General features: G+C 39.6%; 1 protein-coding gene across 1 annotated transcript in view; it reads left to right on the top strand.

Annotated features, from left to right (window-relative positions):
- The first annotated feature begins 22,812 nt into the window (after nt 1–22,812).
- PI4K2B (phosphatidylinositol 4-kinase type 2 beta) overlaps nt 22,813–26,307 on the top strand; it is a 29,466-nt gene continuing 25,971 nt past the window's right edge. Inside the window, exon 1 of the mRNA XM_069494424.1 lies at nt 22,813–23,177. Within this exon, the coding sequence (XP_069350525.1) occupies nt 22,904–23,177 (274 nt within the window). The 5' untranslated portion in view covers nt 22,813–22,903. The remainder of the gene's footprint in view (nt 23,178–26,307) is intronic.

The following is a 26,307-nucleotide window of genomic DNA, read 5'->3' as shown; positions in this document are numbered from 1 at the left end:
TCTTTGCCTCTCTCAATTAACTAACTCTGGAACCTCACAACTCAGGATTTAGGACAGTAACTGGTATATAATAAACACTTACCATTTATTGAATAAATAAATAAATGATTTTAACTTTTCAAAACCTGTCTTCATAGAAGATAATAGAAATATCTACCAAAGCTAAATATTCACCTACCCCATAACCCAACAATTTCACTCCTAGGTATATATACAAAAGAAATGAGTGTTCTGTATCTACCAGAGACATGTGCCAATGTGTTCTTAATAGCTCTGAACTGGAAACAACTCAAATGTCCATCAGTGGCAGAATGGATCAACAGATGTTAGGATGTTCATACACTGGAATATAACACAATATAAAAGGGCAAACTTTTAATGCTCATGACAACATGGAATCTTGCAGACATAATTATTGAGCAAAAGACACCAAAAACACAAGATTACATACTGTTAGTTTCCTTTAAATAAAGTTTAAAACAAAAAACTAATCCATAGTCATAGAAGTCAGCAGTTATCTCTGAGAAGGAGAATGGTTACTGATGGGAAAGGGGGATGAGGAAATCGTCTAGGGTGGTAGAAATGTTCTGTCTTTTGATCTGAATTGTAGTTACATGGGTTTATATATAGGTTTAAAAAAATCATCAAGCTGTACACTTAAAATATGTGTACTTTACAGTGTATAAGTCACACCTCAATTCTTTAAAGACCCCCAAAGGTTGTTATTTTAAAGGAAGTACAGGAGACATCTTTTACTGAACATTTATTCAGAGAAGGTATAACCATAAGTGCCTTACGAAATAATCTTCATAATAACACCATTAAATGGGCACTCTCATCCCTATACCACACGTGCAGAATATGAGAGTCAGAGAGGTTAAGTTGCTTTCCAAAGTCACACAGCTAATCAGTGGCAAATTGGGATTAGAATACAAGTTTGTCTGACCCCTAAAGCTCCTGCTCCTTTCTCTGTGTTACTATAAAATGGGGAGGTACCTGCATAGCCAACTACCTAGGGTCATGGAAAGAATCATTGATGTTACCCAGGAATGTTCTTCTGGAGTGTGGATTTATCTACAGAAATTGCCTTAGTAGAACAGAAAAGGTTGTTTGCACAAAGACAGTTGCTGCAGAATTTATAACAGTAAAAAACTGGAAACAACCTAATTAATTATTCAACAGCATATAATTAAGCAAATTATAATATAATACATATATTCAATAGAATATTAATTCAGCCATTAAAACTATGCTCAAGAAAGCTTATGATGTAACGTTCAGTGGGGTGAAACTGAATAAAAATTGCATACACTTTATTTATTTTTTTTTTTTATTATTTCAGCATATTATGGGGTACATAAGTTTAGGTTACGTATATTGCCCTTGCCCCCACACACCCCAAAATTGCATAAACTTTAAGCAAACCACCATGTGGAAGCTAAACAACGTGTACATATGGAAGCAGAATGTATAGTAAAATGACGGCCAATGGAGACTCAGTGGGCAGGTGGGGGCAGGGGGATGGATGATGGGAGGCTGCTTGGTGGTACAATGTGCACTGCTCCCGTGATGGCTGCCCTGAAGGCCCTGACTTCACCATAACGCAAAATATCAATGTAGCAAAAATGGACTTGTACCCCATGAATACATACAAATAAAAAATAAATTTTAAAAAAGAATACAACCATGAAGAACAAAACTTTTTAAACTTATGCACATAGAAAGGAAAGGCCTGAAAGAATTTGTGTGTAAAGACCATGAACAATGTCTACCTCTGAAGAATGTAATTTGGCAGGGGGGGAGTAGAAGTTGGGGTTGGGGGAGGGATTAGAGGGAGGACAAGGACTTTCTTTTTTTTGCTTTATAAACTCTGTATTTGACTTTTATTTTTTTACCATGAACATGCATAATTTTATGATAAAAATTTTAATTAATTTGTTAAAAAAATCGACTGGAAGGAAATTTATAAAATATGGATAATCGGTTGTCTTTAGGTAACGGGATTTGGGAGATTTTTAATTGTCTTCTTTCAGCTTTTCTATACTTTCTAAGTTCCTATGATGACCATATGTTTCTTTGTATTTGAAAAAAAAGTACACTTATTTCAATGAGATGATGCATTTGAAAGCACTCTGTAATCTGTGAAGCACTTATTTCAGTTATAAACATGATTTTATTACTACTGTAAAGAATATTAAACGGTAGCAATGCCATTTTGTAATGGCAGAGGGCAGATCCTCTAGCCACCTGCCCAAGCACTCGGATTGGGTATAGCCTCCACCCTCCCAAAAGCCAGAGAGAGGCCGAGTAAACCGCTACCCGCCTACCCAGAACAGCTGCAATGCTTAGATTTTCTGGCAGAACTTCAGGTGCTAGATTAGAAAATCATTTCTTGGGGCTGTGTTTTTCTCTGCCCTGACTGCACATTAGAATCACCTGGGGAATTTTTTAATGAGCCACCCCCAGAGATTACAATTCAATTGCTTCGGGGGAGGCCTAGGTGTGGTTATTTTCAAAATGCTTCCCGGTTAATGCTAATAAGCCTGGTGGAGAGTGATGACTCTGAGTAATGCTATGGGTAAATTCTCTTGGCCAGGTGCAGGAAAGAGTTTAAAACTCCTGGAAAAGTTTAACTCTTACCAAAAAACTGAAAAACATTGTTTTCCTCAAATCAACTTGATTTTTTTTTTAAAAAAGAGGAAAAATTACTTTAATCACCCATTATATATTTATAGTTTATAAAGAGCGTGTGCAGAGATAATGTCTTTTGATGATCATTTGATTAAGATAATTAAGGTAACGGATGTAAACTGCTAACAGGTGTAATTACCTACACACTTCTGGACAGTAAGTGAAGCGAAACCATTATTTACCGTACTCCTACTTCCAACTTACAAATGCTGATATGGGGAACTGGCCTTTAACTTTGAGTTGCCAGTGATATTACAGTACAACAGAAGACTGGAGGAAGCCTGGCCTGCCTCCTCCCTACTGCAGCCCCAAAGCGTCAAAAGCAATGGTAACATTGTGCGTTTTTATCATCCAACAGCACTGCCTAGAATAGGGCCTGGATGCATAAGTGAGCACATGTTGAATGAAACAATGGATGACTACCTTCTACAAGATAACATTGCCCCCATTTTACACAGTGGGTAACTGAGATTCCAACAGAAAAGATAACACATCTGAACTCACAGAACTTGTTAGAGACAGAGCTAGCATGGAGGGAACTCAGGACGGCTGACTTTGTAGTCCTAGCCTCCACATTACATTACCAACTGTAGTTTTTTAAAGACCAAGCCCTAAGAACAACGGCCTGAGAGATAATTTATGTGGCAACTCCTCTCTAGATATTATACACAGATATTATAATAGGAGGAATATTAAATAGGAGTTGGCAACAGTGATTTGCTATTATAGTGTTTTATTGAAAACAATTTATTTTACATAAGATTTACTTCCAAAATCCTTAGTCTGACTAATGACCTTTTGAAATGATTTTTTAAAAAAAAATCTATTTTGCTTCCTGAAAAATTCACATAATATAGTATGTGACAGATCACCGTAGTCATATATTTAGATCCACAATTACTAGATACAAATAAAAGATAGCTGGAGAGAAGACATCATACATGCTTTTAATCAGGAAAGAAAAAGACCTCTCTAATCAATGTCTTACAAAACCATTAACCAAAGTCCTAAACTGAAGCTCAAATAATTGAAAAATGAAAACGATCCATCTATTCATGACAGGGAGATTGCAGTTTTACAAAAAAGTTGAATGCACAAATGGATGAAAAGGATTGACACTGTCATTTGGCAATTGGCTAAATATCAGTCATAGACAAATGTAAGAAATAACTAAGCTGAGAGCAGAAGTCAGAATTTTCTTCATTGCTGTCAGGAGGCCACAACACATTCATTCAGAACTTTGATATTTAAATCATTAGTTATGTGGAATAGAACTGACAATTGTTAAAGGCATTATAAGTCATCCATCTGGCCATTCATCCATCCATCCACCCATCTATCCATCCACTAGGTTTAACAACTTGAAATTGCCCATTATTTGATCATTTTTGACTTACACAAAAGGTAACTTTGTGTGATTCAGAATAAAATATTCAATTAATACTTATTGAACACACTACTAGGTTCAACACACCATGTGAGGTTTGGAGATGAAGGGTTGAATAACTCATCTCTGGAAACCCCCTATGGGAGAAACACACACCAACAACTATTTATAAGATAGTTATGAATGTACAAAGTGCTACGCGATTATATTGACATATATGCATAGGGAAAACAGAGCAAATTGTCAGCAGGGATGTGGTTGGTGGGAGTTTATGAAATTATTTTTCCTTTTTCTTATCTCTATTTTTAAAACCTTTTGGCCAGGCACGGTGGCTCATGCCTATAATCCTAGCACTTTGGGAGCTGAGGCACGAGGAGCACTTGAGCCCAGGAGTTCAAGACCAGCCTGGGCAACGTAGTGAGACCCCCGTCTCTACAAAAAAAAAAAAAAAAAATTAGCTGGGTACGGTGGGGTGCACCAGTAGTCTCAGCTAACTGGGAGGTTGAGATAGGAGGATCGCTTGAGCTCAGGATTTCAGGGCTACAGTGAGCTATGATCACGCCACTGAACTCCAATTTGGGTGACAAATCAAGACCCTGTCTCAAAAAAAAAAAATCTTTTTATTCAATGAACATGCATTTTTTTTGTAATTTAAAGTTTTTTGCAAATATACTATGAAGTTTGCAGAATTGATGGCTATTAATAGATATGTATAAGATACAGGATTTAGAAGTTAAATTACATAAAATGATAAGAAGTGAGAGATTGAATATACAAGCAGACAAAGGCCAGACCATATATAAGAGCAGAACTCTGACCTACAGTATGTAGCAACCAATCCAGGAAGCCAACCCATTATCTCTAGCAAACAGCCTAGACGCTAAACAATAACCCCTGTAGCAATTGGCCTAAAATGGCCAAAACTCGATTAATCTGCCAGCTTCCCTAATTTTTGTCCCTGTTTCCAACTCAATGACAGCCAGAGACCAAATATGATCCCCAAACCAATCACATAGGATGGCTTCTTTCTGGTTAGCTGCCTCCAACTTCCCCATGTCAACAGCCTCCTACCAAGGTGTACCTGAAACCTTCACTTTTTTGGACTATAAAGTTTTCCTACTCTCCCGCCTGCCTTTGAGTCTCTGCCAAACACAAGTGGTGGTGGCTGATTCACTCACTATAGCAAGCTCTGAATAAAGAGCCTTTTCCTGTTCTCATTTGGGTGGGTCTTTGTTTATTTCCATGGCAGAGAAGAGAAATGAACTCAGGAATGAGCTTAGCACATAGAATGCAAATGACAAAAGTGTTATACATTTATGAGAAATGAGGGTTATAGTAACTCTCCATACCCCACTGGCTGCAGGAACTTGCTGGGTTCTGATTGAGCCCCAGGAAGATGAAGTTATTTTACCTCTTTCTATTTCCTTCTTCACTGCTCTTAGAGCATGCTTTACTCCCAACCACTTAGCCTGAAAAGGAAGATCTAGAGCCACCGCATAGGTTTCATCCTTGAAGGCTGAATCAGAATCAGAAAGATCTAGGCACCAGATTTAATCACTGGAATATTAACTCCATGAGGGAAGGAAGTACGTCTGTTCAGCCCTCACCATGTGTCCAGTTGAATAACTGAAATAAACATATGGATGCCTCCAGGACCTCAGCACCATATGGTACCTGCAAGAAGATAACTGAAATGACTAGATCATATTATTATAAAAACTTATCTTGCTTCCCTGAAGTTCCTGAGCCAAGACACAGTGAGAGAAAACCTATGGTCCAACACACCAAATATGGCCCATGCGTATTAGCCACGTAGAAGGCAAAGATCAGATCATCACTCCCTAGTAATTTGTCCTATGGTGCTCAGTGCTTAGTGGGATACAGCTGTATTTCTAAACTCCATCTTTCTTTTGTGCTCACTGGATAGTAAACATGAATTGCTATTAATAATAATTTTCCATTGCACGTCCAGAACAATCCATCCAGAGAAAATTGGAACTTCTTCTTTACTGAGGTCCAGTCCCATCAATTTGATGCTCATTTTATAGAAAGGCCATTGAGCAAAATTAATGTACCCAAACAAATAGAGTTTGTCCTTGTAACTGATTCAGAGTATGACAGGAAACAAAAGGGCCGCCTTAATGGCCTCCTCTGGGAAATTTATTTTCAGAACATTGAGTTATTTTCTCCTACTCTACTAGATTAGATTAAAGTCTTTTTTTAGAAGAAAAGAAAGAAAGAAAAATAAAACTTAGTTGTCTGTTTTCCTACAAATCACTTTGAGATCTAGCTTCATTTAAATTCACTTGTTATTGTCTAAGTCAAATAATGTTATAATTTCAGGGTTATTTAACTTCTTTCCATTTTCCATTTTCTTCGCACCACCCCCAGCATGTTTTATACCCAGTCCCTTAACCTGAAAAGGAAAAATGGAGAGCCATGATATGCCAGAAATGAAGGAGTGTGAGCCTTTTAAAAATGCTATTAATACTATACCTTGTCATGAGATAATACTTTGGACTGTTATCCAAACACTGGTGATCTTTTTCTGCTGTACAGGACAGGTCACTGATGTTACCTGCCTCACCCTCGGTCACAGAAAAAGAAAACAATGCCTCTCCCAGTCTCTGCGGAGAAAACGTGTTCTATTCCACAGGATCTGCTGCGTCCTCCCCTCCCCCACCATAGCCAATTGGCTGCAGAAGCAGCCAGTCCACAGGTTACCCGAGGAAGTGGCCAGGCATGGAGAGCTCTACCCAAACAGGAAAAATAGTGACAGAAGATGCCTTGGCCGGAGTGCCTTGGTCAGAAATTAGATTTAGAAAATATGAAGAGAGAATCAACTGGGTAACGGGAAGAGACGCTGAAAACTTGCAAAGGGAAGGCCTGCGTGAGTCTACGTTGTTCTTAAGCAGCAGCCAGAAGCTCAGGAAGGCACGCACAGAGGGCAAGTCATGGGCGGGTAGTAGCAGGAAGGGCAAAGCGCTAGGACAGCTGAGTCAGCAGGATGGCAGGGAACTGGTGACCTTCTGCTGCTTAAGGGCCAGGAGAGAACCTAGTTTCCTTCAGGTTTCCTTCAGGCCCGGCTGGGTGGCAGTTTCTGTTACAAGAGTTTCTATCACCCTTGTCATCATGGGTATACTTTAAAAAAAAAACACTCTATTATTTGCAGGAACCCACACATACACACATACACACATACACACACACATATCCCTCTAAAAAATAAACCTCACCACAGCTGGAGAATCTTATCCTTTCAGCACAAACAAGAGTAGCAAAGTGAAGAAGAGCCCAAATTTACAGGCAGGAGTTGTGAGTTCTAAACTAGCTCTACTACTATTTGTGGTGTAATCGTGGATAGGGGACTTATCATCTCTAAATTCATTACTTCAACCATAAAATGGAGTTGGACGAGATGCACTCATTTGGTAAATATTTATTGCGTGTCTACTATTTAACAAGTTTTGTGCTGGCTAATGGGACATAACAGTGAACTAAGCACTGTTTTTCATTCTTGAGGCTAATCTTCTAGTTGGCATTACAGACAAGTAAATAGGTTACTATGAAACTATGTAGTGTTAGCCTGTGTTAGAGGTAGAGAATTCATTTGGAGCCAAAAGAGGGGCATCTACTCTGGTTGAGGAAGGAGCCCCTCACAGAAGTCTTTTGGGGAACATTGAGACATGGATGGGGAAGGGTTAGTCCACCACATTGAGGGGTGTGTTCTGGCTGGACAAGGGAAGAGAAGAATGGTGCATGTGATGGTTAGCTTTATGTGTCAATATGGTTAGTCTATAGTGTCCAGTTATTCAGTCAAACACTAGACAGGGGTTGCTGTAAAGATATTTTGGAGATGTGGCAAACATCTAGAATCGGTTAACTTTAAGTCAAGGAGATTGCCCTTGATGATGTGGGTGGGCCTCATCTAATCAGTTGAAAGGCCAAAAGAGCAAAAACTGACATTTTCCAGGGAGGGAATTCTGGCTCAAGACTGCAGCATCAACTCCTACCTGAGTTTCCAGCCTGAATGCATGCCCTCCAAATTTTGAACTTGCCAGCCCTCACAATCACATGAGCCAATTCTTTAAAGTGAATCTTTTATGTCCTGTTGGTTCTGTTTCTTTGGAGAACCCTAACTGATACAGTCCAAGTGCAGGCATACATGCAAGCCCTAAGACAGAGAGGATGCCAGAAGGATTAGCTTACAATTAGTGAGGAAGGCAATGTCCAGAACCCACAGGGACTTGTAAGCCCAAATGAGGTTTCTGGATTACATTCTATGTATCATGGGAAGCCACTGAAGCTTTAAGCAGTGGATGAACATAATTGGAAAGGCAAGTTGGGAAGATTATTCTGGTTTCTCTACAGAAAAGATATTTGGGGTACAAGTCCTGACTGACACCTTTGGTTGCTTTTCCATTATCTTTTTCTCCCTTACCTCTTACAGTGGAAATTATAGTTTTATTCCAGTGTCCATTTCTCTTCCAGGTAATTCAGAAAAATGGGATCATATTCCTAACTCTAGGGATAAATCCTGATTAGTCTAAGCCAATATGGATATTTCCGTTCTCCTTGTTAGTGATTGTTTTAGCAGTGGGCATGTTCTGGCCAATGAGCTTTGAGGAGGGGTCTATGGTGGGAGACTTCTGGGAAAGGTATCCTCATTTGTAAGAATGCACTAGGAGACAGTCTCTTTCTGCTTCTGGATGTGGCCATATCTGGGTGTGACATTGCCAACCACAGCTGCAGCCATCTTTCACCCATGAGGGGAGCAGCCTGAGAGTGGATGCTAAGCATGGATGAGCTAAAACATGGAAAGAACCTGGGTCTCTGGTGACAATGATGAGCTGCTGAGTGAACCAGCTCCCTAACTGGCCCAATTGCTGGTGTTCCTCCTACACAAGATAATGAACTTCCTTTAAACCAACTGGAATCAAGTTTTCTGTTTTGCAGCCCGTAACATCCTAACTATTTGGGCAACTAGAGTGGAAGTGAGAGTCTAATTCAGAGACTGTGGTCAAGATGGGCATGATGATGGTTTGGGCTATGGTGGTTGGTGGTAGTGCTAGAAAGGAAGAAAAGTGGACGATTCAAGAGATATTTATTTCAGAAGTAGAATCAATAGGGTGAAGGATGCAGGAATTGAAGGATGGATAGATTAAGTCATTAGGAAAGTTCATATACATTAATAATTACTTCATATCTTAATGTGCCATTTGAAAATTTCTTATCAAACAGGAATGATTATGACTGTACTTCTGATGTTCTTTTGCATCTAATCTAATCCATGACCCTACAATACCAACTCTGAGATTAGAAGTTAAAGACGGTATCACTATGTGAAGTTTGTTTTTTAATCTATGTCAGAGTTCAGAAGTCTAATTCAGGGAGCAGAAACTACTGTGCAGCCACTCTCAAGTGTTTCCTCATAGCCAGGAGTGACAATCTCCAGTTGCCAGAGCTTCCTTGGACAAATTAAGTTTTCTTCTATCCTGAGGCCAGCTTGGTGAGAAAGCCTACAGACAGCAGCCTCCAGAAGGGAGCTGCTGGAGGCCATGTCAGTTAGTGTAGCCGAGGCATCTCTGTGGGTGGCCCAGACAGGTCTGTTAAGATCAGAAGTGTGTACACCCTGTTCTCTCCCTAACCTTCCCTGGTGGGCCCGTCACACACCAGGGGAGGAAGGCACTATGCCATTCAAGCTCAGAGCATATTCAAGATGTTCTGAAGAGAGTTTATGGAGCACGTTTAGCATGTAATGTTTCATAGGCAGATTTTCTGGCAGGTTTCCTTCCACAAAGAGCTTTTGGCATCAGAAATTTGGAATCATGGTCTTTTCATCCATAAAACAGTGTAAATCTGGTCACATCCAGGAAGAGGTTTTCCTTGTGCTCACTCCATCTTTATTGTTTGCTCAGTGGTTCTCTTCTTGTGATAGTCATAGATTCTAGGAAAGTTACACTAATAGACACACTGAGGCTTGTTATGGGACCTTCCATCTGATAATAACAGATGAAAGTTACTGTGATAAGCTTTTATAACAGGTTAAACAATCCCCCCCCCCCCGCAAATTCCTGTCCACTGTAAACTGCAGCATGGGACCTTATTTGGAAATGGGGTCTTTGCAGATGTAATTAGTTAAGATGAGGTCATACTGGATTAAGGTGGGTCCTAAATCCAGTGACCAGAGGAAAGGACAGAGATACACAGAGAGGAGAATGCTATGTGACAACAGAGCAGAGCTTGGGGTGATGTGTCCACACGCCAAGGAATACCAAGGATTGCTGGGAGCCAAGAAGCTGGGAAAAGGCAAGGAAGGATTTTCCCCCAAACCCTTCAGAAGGAGTATGGCCCTGCCAACACCCTGATTTAGAGCATCTAGACTCCAGGACTGTAAAAGAATAAATTTCTGTTGTTTTAAGCGACATCGGTTTGTGGGAGTTTGCCATGGCAGCCCTTGAAAACTAATACAGGTTGTAATAGCTGAGCCCCAGGCCTCTCTGCAGGCCCAGACCTGTTCACCCCAATTCTCTCTCTCTGCCTGCGGTTTAGGGATTTGGCTTATTTTCCTTCTCTTTCAGGAACTGTCATTACCTACACTCTCCTCTACCAGCCCAGCTGTGAAGTGGTAAATGGTTTTCCCAGCTCCCCATTTTCCTGCTAATAAGCTTATAATCCTCTTTGCTTACCTGCTTTTTTTTTTCTTACTAATTAATACAGACAGACAAGCACATAAATAAAAATCCTCGAGAAATTACAAAGTGTACTAAACTTGTAAAACCTCTGTTCCTGTACTCTAGCTCTCAGATTGATCTAGCATCTTGAATTAAATTGACACTTGGGGATTTTAGTTTTCTATCTATTAAAAAACAAACAAAAATTGAATTGTATGCTCCTATAATTATAAAATTTAAAAACTGTTTTCTAAAAATAATACAAGCAGCACAAACTGAAAGTACCAATACATTTTAATTAAACGCGTATATTTTTAACCACTACCACAGCCTTGCATCTGTTAGGTTGGCTTAGGGTGGGAACCCGAAAAGTATGCATAGGACAGGACATAATGCGGTTAATGGAAAACTTAGTGATCATAAAGCCTGTGAAACAAAAGCCGCAGGAGTCTGGAGAGTCCGGAGGTTGTATTTCTAACTCCGACCCCAGACAGCTGCAGTGGACACCGGCATTCCTATCCCCCCTGATAAGGACAAAGCTTCCCCTCTCCCCCTATCTCTGCAGATGTTGCTTACTCCCCCCAGAAAAATCCTCTACAAACCCCAAGGCTTTCCTCTCCCTCGTGTGGTCACTTTTTCGGCCTCCACCCATCTGCACCCAGATGTTCAAAATAAATAGCATTTTGCTACATATGAGGCTTCGTGTGTTTCCATCTTGCCTCCAGACCTAACAACATCACATGAATTCATCCCCATGCCAGACTAGGATTTCAGCTGCTAAAGTCCCTGATAGATAGTAGTGATCAATATATGTGAGTTAAGGAAAGAAAATCCTCCTCTTTAGCATTTTGGTACCCTTTCACACAGTAAAATAGATTAATCAGCCAATCAGAGGATAGGTGAATTTTCTGTGCAGAGGGAAAACTGAGGGTGGAGAAAAGTCACAGAGTTCTGAATATTGCCCCAGAAAAGCAGCACCTGTGAGTATCTATGAAAATTAAAGTTATCTGAGGTGATGGGATATAACTTTGTAAAAGCAAATTAATCATAAGCTCTGGAAGCCCAGATACCTGGGTTCAAATCTCAACTCTTCTACTTACTAGCATTTAACTGAAGAATCACAAGGTTCATAAATTTGGAAAGGAGAGCTTTATTTCTTATAAAGGGCTATAGCCTGCAGGCTGGCCCTGTAGGCTGGAGAGCGTAGCGCCTGGCAGAAACTGAGAGCAGGCACTTAGAGGAAGGGAAGGGTGAGACAGGAATTTACACTGAATGGGTTGGCTATGTATACATACATATTCAACAAGTTATAGAAGGAGCTATGAATATTCACAAGAAGAGTGTGCACATGTGTAGTAAGCAAACATGCATATTACATACATCCCACGTTCACTTTGGGGTGACTTACTATTTAAAAGAATTAAAATTAGGCTCTGTATGTCAAGGTGAAATGGAGGGCACAGAGGCTTCCCGTGCTCAGCCTCTGAAAACTGTCCAGAACCAGTCCATGTTCCTTTTATCTGCAAGGAATTCTGGTCAGTTGTGTAAATTAGTGGTGGAACAAATCTTTCGAAAGGGCCCGTTTCTGTTTAACTCAGAAAAGAAAGCCTAATCACGGTTGGCAAGGAAGAGAGTATAATGAGGCATATTCGACCTCCCATCGCATCATGGCCAGAAACTTAGTTTTTAAGGCCTCTGTGGGATCCCCTTGGCCAAGAGGGGTTCCATTCAGTCAGTTGGGGGGCTTAGGATTTTATTTTTATTTCTCATTAACTATGGAAACATGGATGTGTTATGTAGCTTCCCTGAATCTCAGTTTCCTCATCCATAAAACAAAGATGATAAGACTTAAATTTCAGGGTTGTTGTAAAGATGGAGGCAGTATGAGTAAAGCATGTGCTTGTGGTGTAGTAGGTTCTCCTTAAACGCCTGGTGCTGCTACTGCCCATCATTGCTTCTCTTCCCTCAAATCACCTTTCATTCACCTTGCTTTTAGAGGTCACTCCCAGATTATAATGATGAAGGACTGGAAGTCAAATCTCTGGAATAAATCAATCCAATTTCCCCATAACCAGAGAGTACACTGAATTGTTATTCATTTTTCTTAGAAATTTCAGTTATAAACTAGCTTCAACTTTCACTAGCAAAATATGCACAGCTGACCCTTGAACAATGTAGGAGGTAGAGGAACCAAACTCCCGTGCAGTCAAAAATCTGTGTATCACTTTTGACTCTCCAAAAAGTTAACTACTAATAGCCCACTGTTGACTGGAAGCCTTACCAATAACATAAACAGTCAATTAACACATTTTTTAATGTTATATGTATTATATACTGTATCCTTACAATAAAGTAAATTAGAGAAAAGAAAGTGTTTTTAAGTATGGTTACATTAGTGTTATCCCATCGTTCACCAAAAACAATCATAAAGAAAATATATTTACTATTCATTACGTAGAAGTAGATCATCATAAAGATCTTCCTGCTCATCTTCATGTTGAGTTGGCTGAGAAAGATGCAGAAGAGGAGGGGTTCGTCTTGCTGGCTCAGGGGTGGCAGAGGTGGAAAAAATAATCTGCATATAAGTGGGCCCTCAAAGCTCACACCTGTGTTGTTCAAGGGTCAACTGTACTTTTGAATATTTAAAAAATATTTGATATTTTTAAAAAAATACATATTTACTGAGAAAGGAAACTACCTACCCTTCCACATCTAACTATCTGCATTAAGCTAACTTTACTATTCCACCTTCTTCATTAGTATAACTTTACTATTCTAGCAAACTCTTGTCCAGGCAAATAACTTAATGTTCATTAAAGCAACTTCCTGAAAACCTAGCTACCCTTCAATAGAAAGAATGAGAAGACAATTTCAGCCATTATGTTCTTTGAATCTCTTGGATCAAAATTCCTTGCCTAGTTTTCACCAATCCTAATTCAATTCTAATCTATGCCCTGCATTCAAAGACCTACTTTAAATGCAAACTCACAATCTCAATAAATTCTGACTTTGACCTTTCCCCTCTGGGATGCTGCCAAGTTTTACCAAGATGGTGGTCTTTCTGACTGTGGTAAGCAATAACTCGGCTTTGTCTTATTGCTAGGCTGTGTGCAAAAAAGAGTTAATATAGCAGGTCTGTGACTACTATCCTTAGAAAGCCCTACTTGGAAAGTTGATCCTTGGCTGGTATCTGAAAACTTGAATTTCAGGAGGGTTCCAACTATTCATGATAAGAGTGGCTAACGGCACCTAAACTGTTTGTGCAAACAATATGGTGTATGCTGAACATTTGCTTTGCTTCTAGAGGCCTAGAATTTTGGTACATGCTAGGTACAGGGTGCCTAAGTGACCAGCCCCAATAACAACCCTGGGCACTGAGTCTCTACTGAAATACCTTGGTGGGCAACATTTCACATGTGTTGTGACAACTTGTAGTTTGGGGAAGTAGGAGTGCCCTTTGTGACTCCACTGGGAGAGGGCTCTCAGAAGCAGGCTCTTGGTTTCCTCTGGACTTAACTTCGTGTGCCTTTTACCTTTGCTGCTTTTCTTCATATCCTTTCACTATAGGTCATAGATGTGACTATGACTATATGCTATGCCCTTTGAGTCCTCCTAGTGAATTATTAAACCTGGGGACCTCCAGCACAGGTTATCTTGGTGATATTTGGGGAGCAAATACCAACATTACCAAAGAAAAGTTGGGGGTTGTAAGTAAACAAAATTTATTTACCGAACTCCTTAAAATACAATTTCACTCACTTATTCGTGTGTTTATTCATTCATTTATAAAGCTTTTGCCAAACACACAGTATGTTCTAGTCACTCTCCTAGAAACTGGGGGGAGTGAGAGAGAAATACAGAGAGGAGAACATCAGATCCCTTTTCACAAGGGGCTCACAATTTCATGACACCTTCAAATAGGAAGACAATGAAACTTTGGCCAGAGAGTGCTCAGCTAAAGGTCAGAGCAAGGGTTTGCAGAGCACACAGGACAGAGACAAGAGCTCTGCTTAGGAAGCTGGGGACTGCGTTCCAAAGGAATTGACATTAAAGCAAACTTAAAGGCTAGGTAGATGTTGGTCAAGTGGAGAAGAAATAAGGTATTCTGACAGCAAGAAGAAAAACACAGAGACATGAAACAACTTGTTCTAGAAATAGGAGGTTCAGGGTGACTGCAGCTGGCACTAAGTGAAACATAAAGGCTTATGTTAGAGGTTAGAGCCTAGACTGTGACCTTTTATATTTTGTTTTTTTTTTTTTTTTTTTTTTTTTTTTTGGTGAACAATGGGATAACATTAGTGTAACCAATACCAGGTTTGTTGCCCAATGCGTGGCAAATGAAAACACCAAGGCACCAAGTTACAGCAAAGTTTAATTGCAAGGCAGCCAAACGAGGAGATAAGAGGAAACCTCAAATGTGCCTCCCCAAGGAGTTTGGGGCTAGAGATTTTAAGGGGTTTGGATGAGTAATGGGCTGAGGTGTGGGGATAGTTGATTGGTCAAGAAAAGTGAAGTCATGGGATGGAGAGTTGAAGAAACTGCATTCTTATGCTGATTCAGTTCCTCTACAGGGGCTCTTCAAACTTGTTGGCATCAGCCTGTTCTGCTGGAATTCAGGATCTGAAAAGCATCTTAAGCAATTCTTTAAAAAAAACGCCCTATGATTCTAACGTCAGAGATCCTATCTGTAGGGACGATGGAGATGCAAATGGTCAGTGACTTTTGGTTATTAAGCAGCTACAAGGAAGTGGGACAAAGTGTAGCCTGATTAATGCTTAATTATAACTATTAATATATTTCTGTCCAGAACCCAGCATGTAATTCTTGTTAACCATGTAAGTATGGTTTCATCAGAAGTTAGTGACAATGATCAGAGTTGTGATTTAGAAAGAACCTTTCACTAGTTTCCTAAGTGAAAAGAGGCTGCATAATAGGGTGGTTAAGAGGATGGAGCCAGACTGTCTGCACTCCAGCCTTAACTCTGCCACTTATATCTGAGTGATCGGGGACAACTGACTTCACCTTTATATGCCTTAGTTTTTCCCTTTGTAAAGAGGGGATAATAAGACTTCTGCCTAAATGGGTTGTTGTGTATACGCTAACACACATAAAGCACATGGAAAAAAAGTCTGGCTCTCAGTAAACTGTAGCCTTCATTATTACTGCATTAAAGCTGCATTTGTTTCACAAGCACTTTATTTGCACTTAAGGATATTGCTTAAAGCAAGATCCAGTGTTAGTATAAGAAATGACAGAACATTCAAATCACAACATGTACATGTAAATATGGAAATGTGGAGCAGATATCAACAGTGGCAAGAGGATGTAGAGGATCTCTGTGTTTCTTCAAGTGCAAGGTAATGATAGATTCCCCATGAAGTAAAAGTCCACTGCAGCCACCTAAACAAAGCCAATGAACATATCATCCATGGGGCTGTTGTCATATTTACTAAAAGGCTAGTGTTCTCTCAGCTTTCCATGCTTACTGATTGCATATTAGTTGAATTGCAGCCTTAAAAATCAACCACATCTAATTAAGACTTTGAGCTTACTCAAGTAGTTCTTGTTTCATTTTTTCCATTGCTATAAAAGCCTTGCAATGCACTAAAATTATTTTTAATGTAACTTCGGTTAAAAAAAAAAAAAAAACCCAGTGCAAAAATGTATGCAGAAGTAGAGGTTATAGCATTCCCATATAGAAGGCATTTAGAGGCAATCATGTGTTTAGAACATTCTTCTCCTGTGTAGCCTAGGAGCTCCTTCCCTCACTTTGACTGCTGTACTATTTTCCTGCAGCTGTTGGCATTCTTTAGCTTATTTGGCTTGTGGCCACATCACTCTAATCTGTGCCTCATCTTCACAGCCCTCCCTGTGTGTCTTCTCCTCTTCTGTCTCAAATCCTACCCCCCCTTCTCTTTTATAAAGACACTTGTCATTGGATGTAAGGTCCACTCTGATAATCCTATCCAAGACGACCTTATCTCAAGATCCTAAACTTAATTACATCTGCAAAGATCTCTTATCCAAATAACATGCACAGGCTCCAGGGATTTGACATGGGGACACATGCATCTAAGATTAAGCTAAAATTAATCTTCAACAGTCTTATGTGGTTATGCTTTGTGTTCTTTCATTAGAGGAATAACATATTTGTTTTAAATGTCCCTTTAAGCAGAGGTTCTTATCCTTTTGGGAGGACTATGGACCCACTGAATTTCTAGTTAAATCCAAATCTACGCTGACCCACACAGCCCAGCCCTGTAAATCCCCTGAATCTCTAAGTTCATTTTGTGCCATTCTCCACCCTATGAGTTCCAGCCTTAGAGCAGAGGGAGGGTCAGGAACTTCAGCAAAAAGGCTGAAAATCTTTGGATGAGATTTGTATTGAAGACAACAGTGTGGCTCTGGCCCACCTCTTGGACCTAGTCTTTCACTTCCCCTCTCTCCACCGCTGCTCCTCCGTCTGTGCTCACCAGAGACCTTCGATTCCTAATGCACACAAGCATTCTTCGGGGGCTTTGCTCAAGCTGTCCTCTCTGCCAGGATTACTCTTCCCCCTGTTCTTGCATAAACAGCTCTTTCTTATTCTTCAAGTCTCCACTTAAATGTCATCTGTTCAGTGAGGCCTTCTGTGAACATCTATTTGCCCAGCAAAAAGCAACAGCTGGATTGCTGAAAGCAACGATCCGAAATCTCACGTGGAGTTTGACTGCAACCAAGTCTCCCTCCTACCTCTGTAATGTCTTTCTTAACACCCTTTCCTGATCCTCCCAAATTTTGACCCCTTTTATTTGCTCTCTTAGCAGCCTATACTTCCTCCACATTCAGCATACTGCATTGGAACTGCCAGTTTCTTGGGCTGAGTTCCATCTCATCAGAATGTCCATGAGAGCAAAAGACCTGAGATCTTTGTTGAGTTCTGTGAGTCATTCTACCAAATTATTGAACATGAGGGGGTCATGTGACCCCCTGAATTTGTAGCAAGTTAGTCATAAGGGGAGGTGGACTGGGGACCCCCAACTGTGGCTGGCATCTGAAGTGAGGACAGACTTTTGGAGGACTGAGTATAGTCTGCATTAACTCTGATGGTTAGTGCCAGAATTGAATGGCAGTACACAAATTAGTGTCAGAATAGCTATTTTGAATCTTCCAATGGCTGCTTGCCCCAAGGTGTAAACAAACCTGAGGCTCCCAACAGTGGCTGACTTTGAAATAGAAGTGTTGGCAGAGCCTCCTTTAACAAACCTAAAGTAGCCCCCTAAAGTAGCAGCAGTATTTTTTGTCTTTTCTTGTAAAGAAATATTCTTTTAAAGGTGATGGGGACATTGGACATGGAGCATTTAGGCTTAAGTTAGGATGTTCTGAATAAATATGTATTGCACAGTAAGGGTGTGGGAGTGATGACAAGTTTCATTTAGAGATCTTGCCTCTTCTAAATCTTGACTATTATTAAAGAATGCACTCCTAAGGGAGTATCCCATGGGAACAAAGCGAAGAAACTGTCAGTAAGAAATACAGAAGGTGGCAGAGCCTTAAAATTCAAAACTCAGACGTCGATACAATGACACATTTTCACGTTTATGTGAATTGAAAAAGTCTGCTTTGGCTTATTGATGTGATAGTGAAGCCTGGCTTTGCTGATTAACTTTAAAGTTAGATGTTTTATATACATTGAATGAGCCAAATACGCAGTTCCAAGGTTTTGCAAAAATATACTTAAAGATCATGACAAGATAAAAGTATTTTAGCAAAAAATATTATATGGGCAAAGCATTTAGAGAAATGTTACTATTTCTATTTTCTCAACCCCGTTAAAAAATAAGATGTCTTGAAATAAAAGAGTTACAGATAATCGTTAATAACTTGGTAAGTCTTTTAAAAGTCTTTTTAGTATACCTTGGAATTTGAGAAAATGAATAACTCAAATAAAAGAGGTCCTAAATGAGGTGCCCGATGACAGATCATAAAAAATACTTTTTGATTTTAGAGTACTGTAATTTTTTGGCATATATCTTGGATGGAGGGCAAAGATTTGAGTGACATTGCTATTACAAGACGTTTCCCATGGCCATCTATTATCTGAACAGATTTTCTCAGTGTTTACATTTACAAAAGCATTAACTACGAATAGAAATGATGCTGAATCCTATCTCATCTACCTATAATATTTCTCTACTAACACATGAACAACTGAGAAAAATATAGCACTATTTTTTTAGCTAGAAATGCATTTCTAATAAAATGTTGTCATAGAAGATTATCAGACTAACCCTCTTATAGATAAAAATTATAAATTTTGGACAAAATATAAAAACAATTATTTGAAGACACTAGAAAGCAACTAAAAGCAGGCAGACAGAAGTTGAAGGGGTAAGCATTCTTCAGATAATGGAAATATAATGAGTGAAATTTATGATCTTATATCTTCTTTTTACCTGAGGGCACTTCCCAGTATGTACTGTGGAAGGCAGCTGGAACTCCATCAGAAAGCTACAGTCTTTTTTTTTTTTTTTTGAGACAGAGTCTTGCTCCATTACCTCAAACTACTGATCTCAAGTGATCCTCCTGTCTCAGCCTCCTGAGTAGCTGGGACTATAGGTGTGCACCACCGTGCTCTGCTAATTTTTTTCTATTTTTAGTAGAAACAGGTCTTACTCTTGCTGAGGCTGGTTTTGAACTCCTGACCTCAAGAGATCCTCCTGCCTCAGCCTCCCACAGTGGAAGGATTACAGGTGTGAGCTACTGCACCTAGCCAGAAAGCTACAGTCTTAATGGCTTAAGGAGTTAGAGGATAGATTCTGGGGCTCTCAGAGAAGCTAGAAATGGCAAACGGAAATCTTGAAAAGGAAGAAGTCAGAGAGGGAGAGAACTCCAAAATCTGCACATACATTCTGGCCAAATCCTTGGTTGACTCCTGAACTGTGTACACGAGGGGGAGACTTCAAGGAGTCCAGCAAAAAGTAACAGTTGGATTACTGAACAAAATGATCGATCATAAGTTTCAGGTGGTGGTTGACTCCAGCCAAGTTAACTACCTGCTAAATCAAATCAACTCTCAGTAGAGGAATATTAATATAACAGAATTTGGAGGCTGTACAATATATCATCCCCATTGTCATGTATGTAATAAAAAATTAATAGATATGTAAAGAAAGCTTGACCCATAGTCAAGAGAAAAAGCAGTGAATAGAAACTGACACTAAGATGACCCAGATGTGAGAATTAGCTGACAAAGACATTTAAACAGTTATTATACATATATTCAAGGACTTAAAAAATGTGATCATAATGAATTAACCCATGAGAAACCTCAGCAGAGAAACAGAAGCTCCAACAACAAAAAGAATTAAAAAAAATTCTAGAGCTGAAAAGTACAAGGTCTGAAATAAAAAAAAATACTGTGTGAGCTTAATAGCTGATTATGAATAGTCAAAGAGTTGACAAATTTAAGACAGATTAGGAGGAATTATCCAATCTGAAGAACAGAGATAAGAACCATTGAAGAAAATGAATAGGTAGGTAGAATCCTACTGACCTTTGGGATAATATCAAAGAGTCTAACATACATGTAATAGAAATGTCAGAAGGAAAGTAAAGAGGGAATGGGAGAGAAAAACTATTTGAAGAAATAATGACTGAGATTTTCCCAAATTTTGTGGAAAACATAAATCTATAGATTCAAGAAGCTTAGCAAAACCCAAGCAAGACATATGAAGAAAATCATACCAAGAACATCATGATCAAACTATTGAAAACCAGAGATAATGAGAAAATTTTAAAGGCAGCTAGAGAAAATGACACAGTCCAAATTGGGTGGGTAGATAGAGAGATATGATTCAGAGACAATGAAGGCCAGAGGACAATGGAATGACATTTTTAGAGTTGAACTTGGATGGATGAGGGGAACAACATCAATCTAAAATTCAATACTCAGAGAAAATATCCTTTGAAAATGATGGTAAAATAAAGATAATTTCAAGCTAAGTAAAACTTTGAATTTATCACCAGCAGATGGGCATTATAAGAAATGTTTTTTTTTTTTTAAAAAAAAAAACATGAAGAAATGGAGAACACTGGAAATGGTAAATATGTAGGAAAAAACAAAATAAATTATTTGAATTTCTTTAAAAGATGTGATTGTTCAAGGGAAAAATTATTCATTATATTTAAATATATGTAGGTCTATTATATATGACAACAATAACATAAAGAATGGAGATAAATGGAACTATACTTTCGCAAGGTTCTTAAATTTTATGTCATGCAATACATTCTGGGCTCTCAGTACACTGAGATAATTTAAAGATGCATATTGTGAACCCTAGCATAACTACTACAATTTAATGTAAAAAGGTAAAGCAGAAAGCCAATAGTGGAATTCAAATGAAATAATCAGAAATACTGGATTAACTCCAAGAAAGCAGGAAACGAGGAACAGAAGAATAAAAACAAAAAGATAAAACAGATAGAATAGAAATTGAAAAATAATAGATTTAATCTCACCATAGCATTATTACATTAAATGTAAATGGACTAAAAACTTCAATTATAAGGCTGGATTTTAAAAAAGTCAAGAACCAGACATAAGCTATCTACAAAAGATACATACACTTTAAATACAATGATACAAATTAATCGAAAAGAACGGAAAAAGCCTTACCTAGCAAATAGTAAGCCTGAGAGGGGTGGAGTGGTTATATTAGTATCAGACAAAATAGACCTCAAGCCTATTAATACTCAAGCAGTATTTACAGAGATAGGGAGGAACGGTTCATAATAATAATTTTTTAAAAGGTCAAATCATTAGGAAAACATAAAGTCTAACTGAAGATATAAAAATCCCGTGTATGTGCCTAACAACACAACTTCATAATGCATGAAGCAAAAACTCACCACACTAAAAGAAGAAATTGATGAATCCCCAGTCATAAATAAAAAGATTGTAATACCCTCCTCTTAGTAATAGAACTAGACCAAAAAATCCATAAGGATACAGTGATCTGAATATTATCAATACTTAACTGAATTGGTATTTATAAGACCAATTGATAGTTACAGAACCACTCAACTGCAGAATGCACATTCTTTTTAAAGTGTACATGAAATGTTCACAAGGTAGATAATATGCTGAGCTACAAAATGAGTTTCAACACATTTTAAAAGACTGAAATCTTAGAACATCTTGTTTGGCCTCAATAGACTTAAACTAGAAATACCAATATCTAGGAAAGCCCCTAAATATTTGGAAATTAACACACTTCAAAGAAGTGAGTCAAAGAAGAAATCATAAGAGAAATTAAAAACTATTTTCAATTAAATGAAAATGGAAGCACAACATATCAAAAATGGTAGTATGCAGCTAGAGCAGTGCTTAGAGGGCAACTCATAGTTTTAAATGCTTCTATTTAAAAGTAGAAAATTCTAGAATCAATAATGTAATCTTCTACCCTAAGCAACCAGAGAAAGAAGAGGAAATCAAAACCCAAATGGGCAATAAGGAGCGAAATTCAACAAACCCAAAAGATGGTTTTTTGAAAAGATTTTAAAATTGATAAACCTCCTGCTAGATTAATCAGAAAAAAAGAATATACAAATTACCACCATCTGAACAAAGACAAGGTTCCTGCTCTTAGGGACTTCTAGGGGAGGAAAAAAATATAGTCATACAACTAAATCTGTACCTATAGATTGTGGTAAATTCTAATGGAGAATTCTGTAGCGGAGTGAGAGGCCTACTTAGGTTAGAAGAGGGCATTTCTATGGAAATTACCCACGTTCCCTCACCCCACAAGAACCAACACTAGCTTTGCCTGGCGTTTTCCTAGGCTCTCAGAGGCAGGTGGCGGCCCCGCCCCCCCGCCCCCCCGCCCCCCCGCCCCCCCGCCCCCCCGCCCCCCCGCCCCCCCGCCCCCCCGCCCCCCCGCCCCAGCCTTTCTGCGCAGGCGCGCGGCTGGCGCCGAGCCGAGGCGCGAGGTGGGGCGAAGCCGGCGGCGGGGCGGGGCAACCACTGGGCTGTTGCCTAGCCGGCCAGTGAGCTGGTGAGGTGGCGTTGGTCCGACCTGGCCGCTCCCGTTCCCCGCCATGCAGAGGCCAGACTCCAGCGCTTGGCCTCTCTGATCTGGTCTCAGCGCGGGAGGCGCCAAGGGAGCCCATGGCGGAGCCCTGCGAGCCTGACCGGCCTGACGGCGGGGGCCAGGGGGAAGAAGAGGATGAAGAGCGGGAACCGCTGCTGCCGCGGATCGCCTGGGCCCACCGGCGGAAAGGCGCCCCGGGCAGCGCCGTGAGGCTGCTGGAGGCTGCCGGGGAGGCCGGCGCGGCCTCCCCTTCCGTGGCCGTAGACGAGGAACTGTTGCTTCCGCCCACGGACGTGGGGGTCTCCCAGAGCTCGTCCATCAACTGGGACTGGATCCGCCCCTTGGGTTCAGGTGCGAGCCGGCTCTCCGCTTCTCCCGCGTCCCTCCCGGGGCTCCTGCCGCCTCCGCGGCAGCCCCCTTTCGCGCGCCTCCCGGTCCGGCTCGGATCTCTCTCACACTTGCGCTTGCTTTCCCCCCCCCGCTGGGCAGCCGGTCCGAGCGCGGGCCAAATCCCGCACAACTCGCTCGCCCTTCTCTCCTGCTCCCGCGTTTACTCGCTCTTTGTCCAGGCGCTTCACCCGAGGCGAAGTTGTCAGTAGACTGCTTCTTTAGGCCTCCTCCCCAAAGTGAGTGCAAACTTTTGGAATCAGACACTGAGGAAAACTTAACCCTGTAAAATGACGTAAGTTGTTTCCTCAAGTTTGGACTTGAGTTTTGAATTAAGAACCCTGAACGATCAAGAAAGTTCCCGGAGTTGTGTGGATTTGCGGATTTGCAAGGTGGACGACAGGAGATGTACAGCAAGCAATAACCAGTTGCCACTGGGACGAGTTTCAAAACCTCTTTCTAGTAAATGTCATTGTGACGTTAAGCCAGAGGGGGCAGAGGCAGTTGAATCCTGTTCTGCTCTGTCTTCTGCTAAGTTTTCTATTCTTGTGTCGCTTCTGTACTTACGCTTTAAAAAAACCCCAAACCTTTTCACTGTTAAGCAGACTGATGGCCTCCGATGAAAGAGAGGGTGATTGAAACGATGTTGAAAGTCAGTAAAATTTAGGCATGCTATTTTGCAGGCCTTGAGGAGAGTTTTTTGGTGTGCCCAGTGGAGTCAGGCCAATTTAGTGGAAATAGCACAGACATGTAAGAGGCCCGGCGAAAGGTGAAACAGACATGTTTGTAAAATAGTAATGGTAACACGCCTGCTTGCTGGTTGTTGGGATGGATTACGTGAGATGGTGTGCGCACCATTGGATTATCACTTCACACATGACAGCTTAAAGAAAAGCCAAAGAAAATGTAGTTTTCATTAACACTGCTTAGTTTTTCTGGAGTTGTTAGATTTTGCATGCCCTACTACTGGGACACTAATGTGTATTCAACAATACAGAGAATTTCAGGTAGAATAGGTCATTCAAGTTCTAGTTGAAGTTATATTCAGACATATTCTAGAGTAACGAAATTGAAGAAGCCCATGCAGGGGTGGGAAACCTGTAGCCTTCTGATTTCAAGATTCTTTTTTTTTTAAGCACCAAAGGAGACAAGAAAACCTTCGTTTTTCTTTGCTGCACCCCTTTTAATAAAAGAATTTTGTTCTGCAAAATTTGGATTCAGGCATAAGGCCGCACTTAAGGACCTAGAAGATCACATTTCACCTTAAGGACGCAGGTTCTGTTATTGCATTAGCTGTTGGATGCATTGACAGTTTAACCAAACAAACATGAAGTTAGAACTAGATCGCATATGGACCCACATTCGCCTACCTACCTTGGCAATTTGGGCATATGTTACCTAGAATCCAGTCTGTGAAGTAACTGGGATCTGTGTGGCCATCTGCCTTTTTCTATGCCAGTTACCTTGTGTAGCTAGATTCTAAAAGAGCCTAAAGCCTTGAAAGTGCATTCCTTCTGTGAAAGTGAGGTCTTTTATAAGTAAATAGTATTAAGGCTAGAAAAAAGTCTAAGTGAGGATAGAGTATAGTGTTAGAATACAAATGGATTGTTAAAGAGGATTCCTACCTTTTTTAATGGCAGTATCTTATTTGTATTACAATTTACAGTTGGCTAAGATCTTTTTAAAATATATATTTCATTTAATTCTCACAGTAGCCCAGCTAGTTAGTTGTGATTCACCCGCATCCTTGTTAAGAGAATTCAAAATTAATAAACCAGTAATGACCCGTAGGCAGTTCATAGAACTTCAGAGGTAAATGGTTTGCCCAAAGTCAAATATCCAGGAAGTGGTAAAGCCTGGAGTGAGCCTACTTCTTTTTTCTTATCCTGTATTTCTTCTATTTTGCCATAGATCCCTAAGTGTTATAAAATTATTGTTACTTTTGGTTATTATGGAGGTTTTATTTTTAATGGGATTTTAAAATAGTTTTGAATTGTCAAACTGTTTAAAAAATTTTAAGACTCCTAAAAAGTTTATGACTGAGTAATTTAACTAGATTTTTCAGTTTAGTTTTTTTTAATGAATCTGTTAGCTCCCTTTGTCCTTTAGCATCCATCTTCCATGAAATCACCTCTCTAGTTCCAAGAAATTCTTGCCTTTAGATTAATATAAACATCATTTATGATGCTTAACTATTTTGTTTACGTAAACAGGAAGTTTATGTATTTTAGCCAGTCGAAGAATGTCATATGTTTATTATCTTTAACGAGGCATTTGACAAAGTCTAGAAATAGCATAAACTATAGTATTAGTTGTTAGATCAATGTCAGAGTAGGATTAGTGGCATTCCTTGTCCTATTTATCATTTTAGTCAGTGCATTGGGTAATAATAAACATGGTAATAGCTGATATCTACATAGCAGTTAGTATGTGTTGGGCATAGTTCTATGCCCTTCACATATATTAATTCATAACTATTCCTATGAAGTGAGTACTATTTTTTATTCTCATTTTAAGAAACCACAGAGAGTTAAAGTGACTTCTCCAAGGTCCCAGTTAATACAAATCAGGAGCGCTTGCCTTCTGCTGGAGAGCCTAATAGTTAGGGAACAGTACTAGCATTCGCAAAGAGTTACTAAAGTAAAAGAAAATCTGTACTTATAAGTCACTTAATGATTTATGGTGGCTTATAAATGTATAAACAAAATAAGAAAATCATTTTAAAGTAAGGAAAAAAGATGAGAATGGGAAATAAGAGTAATGAACTTAAATAAGATAGAGACTAGAATGAGTACACAAAATGCACATCAGATGCTTTATACAGACACCCATAAATTTGATTTTTAAGATTACTGAGCAGCTAACTTGAGAAAAACACTGTCATTGCATCTATAAAGTTAAAACAAACTGTTTATTTGAACCAAACAACTGACAAAGAATAACCTGTCATGTATTCTTTTGGAAAGACTATATGCTGAACAATATCTTTGTGGTAAAAGTGATTAATTTCTTAGGGGTAGTTCTTACAACTTTCCTGAATCCCATTTCAGTAGAAGTAGTTCTAATGGCTGGTGCTATCTGTATTACCTGATCT

Source organism: Eulemur rufifrons, chromosome 19, assembly GCF_041146395.1.
Source record: "Eulemur rufifrons isolate Redbay chromosome 19, OSU_ERuf_1, whole genome shotgun sequence".
In the NCBI taxonomy this organism is placed as follows: domain Eukaryota; kingdom Metazoa; phylum Chordata; class Mammalia; order Primates; family Lemuridae; genus Eulemur; species Eulemur rufifrons.
The sequence above is the reverse complement of the archived record's forward strand: the minus strand, read 5'-3'. Positions and strand labels throughout refer to the sequence as shown.